This window comes from Heptranchias perlo, chromosome 21 (assembly GCF_035084215.1).
Source record: "Heptranchias perlo isolate sHepPer1 chromosome 21, sHepPer1.hap1, whole genome shotgun sequence".
Lineage (NCBI taxonomy): Eukaryota > Metazoa > Chordata > Chondrichthyes > Hexanchiformes > Hexanchidae > Heptranchias > Heptranchias perlo.
Genome location: NC_090345.1, coordinates 43,587,687 through 43,602,043, shown reverse-complemented (window position 1 = coordinate 43,602,043; position 14,357 = coordinate 43,587,687). Strand labels below are relative to the sequence as shown.

Below are 14,357 nucleotides of genomic sequence, written 5' to 3'. Positions count from 1 at the left end.
ATCTCCTGGCCAATATTCCCCCCTCAACTAAATAGCTGGTTATTCATCTCATTGTGGGATGTTACTGGCAGAGAATCGTTGCAATGTTCGTCTACAAAGCAAAGCCACAGTCATTGAACTTCAAAAATAATTCATTGTGTGAAATGCTTTAAGACATTTTAGTGACTACTATTGTATCTGCATAATTAAAAAATTTTACATCTGGCACATGTGATGTTTCCTTCGAGCATTGGAAATTGTCTAACATGTTTACGGGGCAAAGTGTCTCGATTGTAAATGTTTCCCAGAGTGTCGAGTATGCATGGCTCCAACTGCAACACTCCATGGGAACGCCTAAGGAAAGCTTCTCTTCACCCAGGAAGGCTGTGACCGATTTATGCCAATGGCAGTCAAGGATACCACAGTCTTGACCTTCCCTCCATCATAAGGTCAGAAATGGGGATGTTCGCTGATGACTGCACAGTGTTCAGTTCCATTCGCAACCCCTCAGATAATGAAGCAGTCCGAGCCTGCATGCAGCAAGACCTGGACAACATCCAGGCTTGGGCTCATAAGTGGCAAGTAACATTCGCGCCAGATAAGTGCCAGGCAATTACCATCTCCAACAAGAGAGAGTCTAACCACCTCCCCTTGACATTCAACGGCATTACCATTGCCGAATCCCCCACCATCAACACCCTGGGGGTCACCATTGACCAGAAACTTAACTGGACCAGCCATATAAATACTGTGGCTACGAGAGCAGGTCAGAGGCTGGGTATTCTGTGGCGAGTGACTCACCTCCTGACTCCCCAAAGCCTTTCCACCATCTACAAGGCACAAGTCAGGAGTGTGATGGAATACTCTCCACTTGCCTGGATGAGTGCAGCTCCAACAACACTCGAAGCTCGACACCATCCAGGACAAAGCAGCCTGCTTGATTGGCACCCCATCCACCACCCTAAACATTCACTCCCTTCACCACCGGCGCACTGTGGCTGCAGTGTGCACCATCCACAGGATGCACTGCAGCAACTCGCCAAGGCTTCTTCGACAGCACCTCCCAAACCCGCGACCTCTACCACCCAGAAGGACAAGGGCAGCAGGCGCATGGGAACAACACCACCTGCACGTTCCCCTCCAAGTCACACACCATTCCGACTTGGAAATATATCGCCGTTCCTTCATTGTCGCTGGGTCAAAATCCTGGAACTCCCTTCCTAACAGCACAGTGGGAGAACCGTCACCACACGGACTGCAGCGGTTCAAGAAGGCGGCTCACCACCACCTTCTCGAGGGCAATTAGGGATGGGCAATAAATGCCGGCCTTGCCAGCGACGCCCACATCCCGTGAACGAATAAAAAAAAAAGGTGGAAGTAGGCGCTCCTGGTGTGGAGCAGTTATGGGTCGGAAGCTTAGCTCATGGCCAAATGGGACACCGAGATTGCGAACAGTCTGGTTCAGCCTCAGACAAGCAGGCTACGGATGCATTGTTTGACAGGACAAACACTTTTATCACTTTCCCTACGAACAACAGGCAGCAGAATGAGATGACCCACATTCCAAAGCCCAGGGCACTAATGATGGTGTGCACTGTAATTCCATGGCTTAATGAGCTGCAAGGGATTCCTCTCCATCAATATACAAGTGATCATTGTCCAGCAATATCGGATCATACAGGGGAATGCCTACTTCCCAGGCACCAGTCATAATGGCTGAGTAAAATAATCCTCTGTGCTCAGTATTTTTTAAAGGAGTGGGTGGGCTAAAGGGATGGCTCCTAGGAGACCAAAGCTACTCTCTTCAACCCTGGCTCGTGACACTATTGCGACCATAGATACATGGGCATGTGCAGCCACCAGGATTTTTTTCATGCATGCTATAAACATCTTTAAGTACTGCTTCACACGCTTAGATAGACCAGGGGTTGTGTTATAATACTGCTCTGCCAGGCTCGACAAGATTCTTCTTCTCTGCATGTTGCTGAACAGTTTTGCTCTCCTAACCGTGGAGCAGTCACATGCAGGCGAAGGCAGAACAGGACCCCAACAACCAGACAGACGATGTCCCAGTTCAAACACCACTGCAGGCAGCAAGAGTCATGCACCAGTCAATCTTCCACAGACGAGACCTTCAGCTCAGTGCCACATCCACCCAACGTATTAATAGTTTCTCCACGCATGCTTGACACAGAGGCCCAATAACCTTCAGCAACATTGACTTCTGCACTGCATCAACACCCATTCGAAGGAAACTTTCTGGGCACAGTTTCAAATAAAATATACTATCCACAGGATGCACTGCTGCAACTCTCCGAGGCTCCTTCAATAGAATCTCCCAAACCCACGACCTCCACCACCTAGAAGGACAAGGGCAACAGGTGCATGGGAACAACACCACCTCCAAGTCACACACCATCCTTGGTCATATATCACCGTTCCTTCATTGTCATTGGGTCAATATCTGAGAACACCCTGCTCAACAGCATTGTGGGAGCACCTACACCATATGGACTGAGCGGTTCAAGAAGAAGGCCCACCACCACCTTCTCAAGGGGCAACTAGGGATCGACAATAAATGCCAGCCTTGTCAGCGATGCCCACATCCTGAGCATGAATAAAATTAAAATAAACAAAGTGCAACCAAACAAGAACTGAGAGCATGAGCAAAATGTGCTTTGCCCCAGTGCTTCAGCTTGGGGACAGTGTCTGCGACGTGTGTTCCAGAAGTTAACCTAGTGTTCCTTCTAGATACTCTTTTTTTCCCCTCCACCGTGACGGGTGTAAGTGAGGTGGACGACTGCCGTGGCTCAGTGGGAGTCTATCGGGTCTGACGTGGCCCCCTGGTTTCTTGTGATGGGTCATCAGGTGACCTTGTAGTTGCTCCCGCCCTGCACTAGTGGATGGCGAGTGTGTCCCTGTTTACTGGCACATCTGCCGTTTAAGCGGGGGGGTTGGGGGTTGCTGGGATACGGAATCGGGGGCATGTGGAAGGTGAACCTGAATGTGATGACCTAAACGGCAACAGTAGGGATGGCTGTAGTCATGTTGCTGCTGACTGCTCTTTTAGTGCATCCAACGATCGGCACCAGATCTGACCTTTAGGTCGCAGTAAGGGCAGCTGAGCCCTGTGTCATGGCTCTCTCCATCCCTACCCCCAACCATGGTCAAGCTCGGCGGGAAAGCCTCTTGGAGATTGGAGCAATCCATGGAAGCGACGCGAGCACGCGGGAGAGACATTCCCGCTGTGTGTCACTGAGGGCCCTGCCACCCATTCCGTGGTGGACTGCAGTCCCAGATAAGCAGTCCCGCCTGACTGCACAGATGCCGAGTGGACTTTTGCTGCATTGCTTGAATTCAGCGGCATTGTCTGTAAAGCTGAGGTTTCCTGCCTGCCCGACACTGAGTGAGCTCCCGACAATAGGCATGATCCAGGCCGGAAGCTTTCCATGAAAAACTAATGAGGCAAATCATAACAACATTAGCTGTTTCAATAAGGAACATACATCCTCTTATTCTTACATCAATCATGCTGTAACAAGCAATCCTGACAGTGTGTCCCCCTTACAACATGCAGAATAATCACAGTTACAACACTCCATTTACCTGGCTTAGGAAATAAAATAGAAAGGGTAAATTTCAAATTGGACACATTTTATTTAATAAAACCTCTTCAGAAATGTGCAGTTCTGCCATCAGAATTTCACCTTCATGCTGCTGATACATATGGTTCAAAGCAATAATATACATCTTTCAGACTGTTGCTAAAAAAATTAACCCTTTCACACAATAGAAAGAAAGAACTTGCATTTATAAAGCGCCTTTCTCGATCTCAGGATGTCCCAAAGTACTTCACAACTATTGAAGTACTTTTGAAGTGTAGTCACTGTTGTAATGTAGGAAACGCAGCAACCAATTTGCGCACAGCAAGGTCCCACAAACAACAATGAGCTAATGGCCAGATCATCTGTTTTAGTGATGTTGGTTGAGGGATAAATATTGGCCAGGACACTGGGGAGAACTCCCTTGCTCTTCTTTGAATAGTGCCACGGGATCTTTTATGTCCACCTCAGGGGGGCAGACAGGGCCTCGGTTTAACGTCTGACCTGAAAGACGGCACCTCCGACAATGTAGCACTCCCTCAGTACTGCACTGGAGTGTCGGCCTGAATTACCTTCTGACTCAGAAGCGAGAGTGCTTCTTCTGCCAAAAGGACTGAAATAACATCCTCTATCCTTTTAAATACACTGCTGCTTGTTCCCCAGACTTTCGATCCATTCTCTGATGTATCCTTGACTCTGTCACGTCTTCGTATATAATGATTTTTTATTTGAACAAGGTCTCAGCAGTCTGTTTTTTGTATTGAAGCCATTGTGCTTTCCAGTGGAATCGGATTTCATGCAGTTGTGGAAGCTGATACCAGTATTGGGTTATGTTGTTGCTATGGGTGGACTCATTAGCAACAAGTGATTGCCCAGTCGAGGAAAGAATGGAATCTGTATTTTCAGAGATACTTGTACGTTTTCAGCTAATATAGTTGGCACTGGCATGACAGTGTGTTTGTTACGCATTGCAGTGTAGATTACAAAGTAATGTGGGAGTTTAATTTGTTCTACTGATTGTGTGTTAAATGAGAGTTCACTTTTTCACTCCCAGTTCTAGAAAAGAGAAGGTTGAGGGGTGACCTAATAGAGGTCTTTAAAATTATGAAAGGGTTTGAGAGGGTAGACGACGAGAAGATGTTTCCACTTGCAGAGGAATCCAATAATAGGCACCATAAATATAAGGTAGTCACTAATAAATCCGATAAGGAATTCAGGAGAAACGTCTTTACTCAGAGAATGGTGAGACTGTGGAACTTGCTACCACATGGAGTATTTGAGGTGAATAGTATAGATGCATTTAAGGGGAAGCTAGATAAGTACATGAGGGAGAAAGGAATAGAAGGATATGCTGATAGGGTTAAATGAAGTGGGGAGGGAGGAGGCTCGTGTGGAGCATAAACACTGACATAGACCTGTTGGGCTGAATGGCCTGTTTCTGTGCTGTAAATTCTATGCAATATGTAGTTTTGGTAGTGTATATGCGGAAGCTGTGTTGTGTTTCTTCTGCCATGCCAGTATTAGTTATTGTAGGCCCATTCCTGTGGATTCTGGGGGAGGGGAGTTCTGCAGAGGCGTCATGCACCCTTTCACTCTGTGTCTCCGCCCGCACTTCTGCCACTAAACAACCAATCAGCCCTGGTCTCCCTCGAGATGTGTGCACTGTGATCACTCTCCAGAAAGTTAGCATTAAGTTGCCCCTAATCCTTTGCCAGTGGCCCAGTATCATCTGAATGTTGGAGGAGCAGGAACCCTCTCTGCTGATAAATGGGGGAGGGGGAGACGCTGACCACTGGTGCGGAATTGGTAATATAAGTGCAATCAGTGGTGCCTTGTATTCGGGGAATGCCACACCAATAGTAAAATGGTGTCCCACTGGTGCTATATGCTGCTGTCGGTGGAAGATGGCAGTGAACTGCCTACTGACTAGAATCAAAATAGGCAAAAATGAAAGCCTGCTCAGTTAACAGAAGTTCTAGAATGATCAGTCCTTAATTCACCATTAGCACATGCACCAGCTGTAACAAAGAACAGATTGAGTCTCTTCAGTGTTATAAACAGTAAGAACATATAAACTTTGGCAAAACCTAATCAATTTAATATGTTGCTATCTGTTTGTGCAAGGGTCTTGTTTGAAATAAGTTTGAGTAGTCTGTGGTTGCCAGAGAGCATGAGTCCATTTTACATAAACTGCCCATAATTTAGCACTAAGTGGAGAACGTCACTCCCCGAGAGGATGAGGGGAGTCGAAGCTAAAAACACAAATGTCACACAGATATTTTCCTGAGGGTGGGGTTGGCCCAGGAGTGGCTGATCCTGTAATAAGTGGAGACGTTTTCCATGCCCTCCATGATGCTCTTTAGGACTCCAGCTTTTCTGTTTCCGGGCCTTCCCAGTTTAGCTTTTGACGTTGAATGTGGGTCTGATTCAGGTTCTGAGCAACTCGCCATGTCTGACGGAAATGAACAAAAGCTGCAAGTCCCCAGTGCGTTACGGGAGATTGGGGAAGGGGTGGGGGGGGGTGGAGGAGGAGGGCGGTGGGCACTGAGCACAAAGGGACTTGCTGGGGGAGGGAGTCCAAAGGGAGGGTTTAAATAGATAGCTTCTTAGGCTTTTGAAGGCGGGAGGAAGAGAGGTGGCAAGGCAAAGTAGTCTTGAGAGAAGGCTCCATACAGCAGGGGGGTAACGGGTGGAGTGGCCAGGAGACAAGCAGAAAACTGGAGTGAGAGGAACAGAGGACTAAGGCTGGGAGAGGTTTTTTTTCCTGTATGTCTGCCTTCAATATAAACAGGACCTACATTGCTTCCTTGCTATAACTCAGCATTTGGCTTGCAGACAGCTGCCGTGTTGCAACAAGGGTCTGCTGCATGAGAAAGTAACTTTTTTTTGCATCTATTTTTCTTCCAGAACTGGCGAGAGAATTGAACTTTTCTGTTGATGAGATAAATCAGATTCGGGTTGAAAATCCAAACTCTTTGACTACTCAGAGCTTTATATTGTTAAAGAAATGGGTCGCTCGAGATGGAAAAGATGCTACAAGTAAGTTAAAAGGGTGGGTGAATAAAGGTTTTGTGCGTGCGTGTGTGTGTGTGTTTATATACGTATATATAAATATCTCTATATAATATATTAAAAATCTTATACGTCATTATAAATGTCTGCTCACGTTTATAATAGACGCAGCCTATGTAACCTTGTCACACTATAATTACACCCTCCAACCAATAAGATTTTTAATATATTACTAGTGGATTTCATGTGGCATTGCTCACAAAGGATATAGTGTTAATGCCACGTCGGGGGTAACAACAGGGCCACTTTTTTTGTTACAGGGACTGAACAAATCAAATGCCATTTTTATTAAAATGTTATTCTGGGATTTTTACTGATGCTCTGGGATTGAATGTTATAACTGTGAAAGCTTTAATTGAGTGGCCTTTCGGGAGAAGGGATGTGCAGGGCATAAGTCTGACATCATTGATTTGTGACTTTCTAAGAGATCTCAGTAGAATTTGAATTTGGTGTTTTGTGATTGGTTCCTTGACTTATATCTCTGGGTCTGTCTCCCTGTGTGTCTCGCTCATACATTCTCCCTCTCTCTTTCTCAACTGTAAGAAAATGTAAACATTTTAATTACTATCGACAGAGCACAGGTGATAATAGAGCTTTCAAAATTCAACTCATTTGTTTTCTATTCGAAAAAAACAATTAAAAGAGGACAAACACTCTGTGTGTCTGTATTACAGAGCTGTTAGCAATTAGAATATTTGCCTTTTCTGTCAACATACCACAGATGGTGATTGGTTGAGATAATTAGAGGCTGCTTATCTCAAATTGCAAATAATTGTTTTAAAATTAACTCAATTACAATGAGGAAAGACACTGCCTCTTTCTCTAAGCTTAATGCACTTTCTGAAATTTGTAGAAAACAAAACAAAAGCTGCAACAGGTGTGTAATCAGTAGTCTCTTTATCATCTTTCTCTTGCATGCGCGCTCTCTCTCTCTCGCTTTCTCATATATGCACACACACACACACCTATTCGTTCTAAAAGAAAACACATTGTCTTGCCGGCATAGGCATGATGGGCTGAATGGCCTCCCGTGCTGTATGAGTCTATGATTCTGCTTGAAAATTTTACTCAAGAAAAGATTTTAAAGTTTGTTTTCTGGCTTTTCTTCAAATACATTTAAAAGAAAAATATTCTATTGGTACAGCTGACTGGCACTGATACATCCTGGTAAATTAGCTACAGTGCACATGCTCAGATTGCACAATCCAAATTCAGCTCACAGAGTCACAGCTCTGGGTAAAAACATCAAGTCCAAGCCCAGGCTTTTGAGAGAGGCTGAGGACTTGAAGTAAAAACGTTAATGAAGGCATTAAAGGGCACAAAAGACAATTCATTGGATAAACTTAATCATGTTATTGTGTAATAAGTAATTTTAAAATTTTGTTTGGACCTTTTGTTTTGCACGACAGAAATTTCCAATAATGGTGGATGGAAACGAATTTCTGGGAACCCAGTGGGCAGATTGAACAATTACAGGGTGATATACTTTCACTATAAAACTGCAGCTATTGTGCGAACATAGGAACAGGAATGGGCCATTCAGCCCCTTGTGGCCTGTTCCGCCATTCAGTTAGATCATGGCTGATCTGTACCTCATTCCCATTTACCAGCCACTGCTCTATATACCTTGATACCCTTACCTAACAAAAATCTATCGATCTCTGTCCTAAAAATTCTAATTGTCCCACCATCTACAGACTTTAGGAGGAGAGTGTCAGATTTCCAGTACCCTTTGTGTGGAGAAAATGCTTCTTGATTTCACTCCTAACTGGCCTAGCTGTAATTTTAAGATTGTGGCCCCTTGTTCTGGGTTCCACCACCCTATCCATTTCCAACTTGTCGCCGGGGCGTCAAACTGGTTTTACGGACAATACCGTCCTTTAACAAAATAGCAAGCTTGCTTCATTTTAAACATTGATCAGTAGGAGCCTTTTAGAAGGTTATCCTGCAGAGGTGAAAGGCTCATTTATTTCAAGAGAACAACTAACAGTATGGTCCTGGAGATGAGGTGAGTATATTGACAGGCTCTTCCCCTTCCCCTGGATGCCATCTTTAAGAATTAGTTTAGTCCTGTTAACTTAAAAATACAGTGTTAGTTCTGTCTGAGTGTTTTGATTCACGATACATGGTCAGTATCTCTTCTTTCTGCAGCTGATGCCTTAAGTGGAGTGCTCAAAAAGATTAACCGAATGGACATTGTGACCCTACTAGAAGGCCCGATATTTGACTATGGTAATGTTTCTGGCACAAGAAGTTTTGCTGACGATAGCTGTATGTTCATGGATCGGTCAGACGGTAACTTCACATTCTATGTACTTTTGTTTGAGGGCAGTAGTACACTGAGTTAGTGCAAAGAACCGGTCGCTCCATTTATTTTATATCCTTTTAAATTAGCATTTTCATCTTTGGCAATAACCAGACTGAAATATGTTGCAAGTTAATTTTCCCCAACTGCAAAATAGATCCAAGGTAAAGATGACATTAAAGCCGTGATACTGCTTCGAAAAATCAACTTGTTGATATTGGGGCTCAGAAGCTCATTGTAGCAGGAAATTATTCCGCAGTATTGTGCATTGCAGTATTGTGTGTTAGTGTTGGGCGTTGCAGTATTGCGCATTGCCATATTGTGTATTTATGTGCAGTCGGGTGGATTTTATAACATCACGCTGCTGGCACAGAGCTTCCAGCTGGGAGCGCATATCAGGAGTTCCGATGCGGAGGACAGTGGGCCCTGCAGGAGTTCCCATCCATTCAAATACAGTGGACACACCAGCCTCCGCCCCCAGGCTCCTTGTACATGCTCCCGGCGTGCAGAGCTCCGGCCAGAAGTGTGAATTCGCAAAAGGCGACCGTACCAAATTTATTCCTGATCACATTGCGATCTAGTGGTGATTAATGAAGATAAGTTGGTCAATGTAAAATGTCAGTGTCCTTATTTTCTTAGGCTTTTATATCTGCTGTTTCAGTTTTCTTATGATTGTCTTGCACAGATACAGTTGTAGCTTCTTCTTCTGCACTTTGTCACTCCTCCTCTCTGAACCTGTCCGGCAAACCTCCCCCATGCCAAGATCAGACTGCCTCTGCCGTTCTCTCCGCTGATTTTGGGAAGCTCTGCTGGTTGTGCTCCTCCCGCTAATTAGTAAATTGGATTTCATTTATTGTTCCACTCCCAATCCCATTCCTTCCCATTTCCCAAACTTTTACATTGGCCCCTTTATATGTTCAAAACGAGTTTCGATTGTATGATATTATTTCTGTTGTCTACGAGCTAATACAAAGTTGTTGATCATTTCAAATCATTTTCTTTCTCTTTTTTTAATCAGTGTGCTTATCTGTGCATTTGTCCTCAAGTTCACCAAAATCTCCCCACTCACCGCAGTCATCATGGTCAACCCAATCCACTGGATCGGAAATCTTCTTGTAGAAACTTCCCTCTCCACCTTCCTCCTTGTCTTGCTATCAGCTCCTCATCTTTCTCCGTCTTGCTATCAACTCCTCATTGTTTCCGATCATTCCAGAAATGTAGTTGGCCTATATGTTATATAGTTTGCAAATCTGAGGACTTATCCAAAAAATTGGTCTAAAGGCAAAGATGAATGACGGGCTATGTTAATTTGGTAATGGTAGTTTCTAAAACCAGTATCCAGTTATCTATGGGACAATATAAGCCATGGCCATTATAGTACAGGGCTTTATAATAATTCTAATACATGAGCATTAGAAACTAAACATTCACCTTTTATATGGAAAAAAAATTGCTCCAATTGCCTCCATTTAAGCTTTGTGTGAAGTGTTTGAGTAAAAAAGTAATTTGCCAACAACAACAATAATTAACATAGAAAAATGCCCTAAGGCACTTCACAGAAGCGTAACATTGACACCAAGCCAAAGAAGCAGATATTAGGATAGGTGATTAAAAGCTTGGCCAAAGAGGTAGGTTTTAAGGAGGGTCTTAAAGAACGAGAGAGAGGTTGAAAGGTTTAAGAAGGGAATTCCAGAGCTTAGGGCCTAGATGGCTGAAGGCACATCTGCCAATGGTGGGGTGAAAGGAGTGGAGAATGCATGAGGCCTGCTACATGTGGAACTTGATGCCATGTCTTCGGATGATATTGCTGAGGGGCAGCAGTGTAGATGGGGAAGGAGGGGGGGAGCCAACGATAGATCCTTTGGGGACTTCAGAGGTAATAATGCAGGTGCAGGAAGAGAAGCCATTGCTGCCATGTGAGTTTACTAAAATAAAGCTGTCAGATGTTGTAAAACACATTAGCTGGATTCATGCTGGAGTCACTGGTGGGAGGAGTCTCACAGCTGGTTGCGAATTAGAAGCAAAGTTACCGTGATTTGCTACAGTCACACCAGGGTGTTCCACTGCTCAGTGTTCCCTGCCCACAATTCCTGTGCTGATAGCTCAAAGTGTAAAATAAAATATTCTTGATCCTGAACTGAACAAGACTCTGACTTCTGCACAAAGAATTTTTTTGACATTGAATACTGAAGAATAGAGAGAATTCTTTTCTTTGGTACATGGGTTGATTTATTTAGGCAGTGGGGCTTTGGGGAAATAACAACGAGCCCGGTTTACAGACCACTTCCAACAATTCATGCTAGATTTATTGAACACTTTGGGGAGTGTGTGGGCGGGAGGGGTCTCACACTTCGGGGCTTTAGTGCGCTCGGTGGGTCTTTTGAGTTGTGCTGCCTCTTTTGCTTTAATGGGCACCCAATATTATTTTGCATCAACGCAAGACTGACTGTATGACTGTACCTTTAACTACATTGCACAGAGAGGCAGGAAAAGCACAATTAACATGGCCTCTCATTCATTGGGTAGTGGAGAATGATTGTTCATTTGTGAACCTGTTTTAATGATACCTGCCATAGTGATCTTTTCAAGTAATCTCACTGCCAGTTTGGACGAATTGTTTTACAAAATTAAATACAGTAGAACATAACTTTCTTAATGAAACTAACTTCAAAATGTAGGGTAGTGGATTGCAATGAAACTGCACAATGGAATCACTGTAGGTGCTTTATGTTAGTCCCTTCTCCATTGATCCACTGCATAGATCACAGTCTCATTTCACTGTCTACGTTGAGCAGTTTCATGCTGTGATGCCATTGCCTGTCATGTTCCTGTCTTGTGTTACTGCATGTTGTCTGTAGCTCGTGCCATTGTGTTTTACCCACTCAGGTTACCCTTCCATCCAAGAGGAGCTGCTGACACCTGATACATTGCACTATGTGCCTCCCACCCCGCTCAGATGTGACAATTATTTTAGTAATTTTTCTAGTGTAGAATCAGCCCCCACAACTCCCCATGAACAAACCATTCCACCCCTGGCTCCAAAAGCAGCTCCACCTTTCGTAGATGCCGAGGATACGTCACTGGAAGTCTTTGGAGCTGATTGGCCTGTGTCCTGTCGGGTGAAAGGTGAAATGTCCCCTTCATGGCAAGGTCAGGTGAATGAGCCAATGGGCGCCAAGTATGAGCCTGACCTTCAGCTCACAGAAAACAGCAACGTTACTTGGCCTTCCAGTAAAATACAGCAGGAGGAGCACATCCAGTCACTGGAGGGAGGAAACACAGCTGGACAAAAGGTGTCTTCCAACCAGGTTCGGCGAGAGGAAAGAGGTGATGCATCTGATGCTGAGGAGCTTGCAGAGTTCAAAATAAAAGCCCTGGAGTTTGTTCAGCCAGGGCTAGGGACCGAAGGTTCAGATGATGGCGAGGTGACAAAGGAAGAAGTTCAGAATCTTCTTCACGCTCAGAATTCCCAGAGAGAATTTTTTACAGTTCCAGGTTGGCACAGTGACGCATCCAGTGTTGAGGCGGAACCGCCAACCCCAAGAAGTTGCAACTTGAGCACCGATGATCTGGATGAAAACGATGCCAAGTAAGTGGGATGTTGGTCTCTGCTCTTAAAGACACAAGGGTTTGTTGGAGATGTACACTGGGTGATAAAGTGGGTAAGCACACTGTACTTCCACTCCTTAGACCTGAGGTTTGAATCTGAAGAAAGAAAGAAAGATTTGCACTTATATAGCGCATTTCATGTCCTCGGGACATCCCAAACAGCCAATGAAGAACTTTTTGAAGTGTGGTCACTGTTGTAATGTGGGAAATGCGGCAGCCAATTTGCGCACAGCAAGGTCCCACAAATAGCAATGAAATAATAACCAGATCACCTGTTTTAATGATGTTGGTTGAGGGATAAATATTGGCCAGGTCATCTGAGTGAACACCCCTGCTTTTCTTTAGATAGTGCCATGGGATCTTTTACATCCGCCTGAGAGGGCAGACCGGGCCTCGACTTAATGTTTCATTCGAAAGATGGCACCTCCGAAAGTGCAACACTCCCTCGGTACTGCACTGAAGTGTCAGCCTAGATTTTGTGCTCAAGTCTCTGGAGTGGGACTTGAACCAATGGTCTTCTGACTCAGGTGAAAGTGCTACCCACTGATGAGATTCACCTCCTATTTGTACCAGGCTGTGAAACAAATCGGAACGATCTTTATCCGGTTCCTACTGAGTGAGAGTCCATGGCACAAAAACTGACCATGAACAGTTGGTCTTGCCAAAAGAGGCCATAAAGGATGGCTGTCGTTGTGAGAATTGAGAATGTCACATTGGTACAATGGGGAGCGGGCCTGGTGCTTTTCCAAGTTTGGAGTTTTGGCACATTGTTGCAGCATGGTTGGGGGATGCCCCTTAGCCTGGCCCCTCCTCCCCAATGTGCTTCAAGCTCTGTGCTCCGATTCCCCCCACGCTAATGTGCTGAGTTGGGTATTCTGCACCTGACTCTTGCATCCCTGATCTGGGGGTGTTTGGTGCAAATACTGGGGTTGATTCAAACGGAAGGTTTTGCATTCTCCAGCACCGACATACATCACACATGCAAGTTTATTGTTGACGCTGGGAGTCAAGTGTAATCTTGAGTTAAAGTAGGGTTAGAGGATGGGGTGGGGGGGGGCGTAATTGGACCAGGCACATGGATGTAATTTAGCCCCCTTTTTTAAAAAAAATCATAAATTCTGACCTTAATTTTTTTTAATACTTGGATTTTAACAAAACCTAGGGGTATCTGGAAAGCAGAAAAGTAGTAGAGTTGGTTGAATCATAGGAGTTTCTCGGCAGTACAGGCTGAGGAGCTGGGAGGGCCCAAGCTGAGTGCCACCAGTGGTGGGAGGGTGTAATTATAATGTGATAAGTTTACATAGGCAGTTGCCATTGTAAATGTGAACATGAGATTTTATAACGGAAAAAGTTGTTACAAAAGTGTGATTAAAAACTTAACAACAGGAAATAAGATTTTGTAGGCAGGAAGTGTGTACAGCTGAATTTTAAGGTATTATAGATATATATGCCATTGTTTATATATAAATTTACCTGAGCGCGCAGATCTTGAGCAAGTCTTTGGTTAGGATTAATCAAAGTACCACTGGTCTAGGCTGGCAACGAGAAGGGTGACCCACTGAGCAAGATACAGGGGGGCTGCCAACATGTGCGGCTCTGTACCCCACGTCACCAACTATAGGAGAGGGCAACAAAAATGAAAGGAAACAAAATACCAAAGCACTTGAAGTTAAGCTCATTTTTGGGGGGAGGTGGATGAGGAGATACACCTTTAGTTTCATTCAGCTTTCAGATTTTTTTTTTTATTCGTTCACGGGATGTGGGCGTCGCTGGCGAGGCCAGCATTTATT

General features: G+C 44.6%; 1 protein-coding gene across 3 annotated transcripts in view; it reads left to right on the top strand.

Moving 5' to 3' along the window:
- ank3b (ankyrin 3b) overlaps positions 1 to 14,357 on the top strand; it is a 467,733-nt gene that overhangs the window by 438,190 nt on the left and 15,186 nt on the right. For all 3 annotated transcript variants that reach the window (XM_068002597.1, XM_068002595.1, XM_068002596.1), the window contains 3 exons: positions 6,489 to 6,620; positions 8,805 to 8,948; positions 11,845 to 12,547. In XM_068002597.1, coding sequence (XP_067858698.1) covers positions 6,489 to 6,620; positions 8,805 to 8,948; positions 11,845 to 12,547 — 979 coding nt within the window. The remainder of the gene's footprint in view (positions 1 to 6,488; positions 6,621 to 8,804; positions 8,949 to 11,844; positions 12,548 to 14,357) is intronic.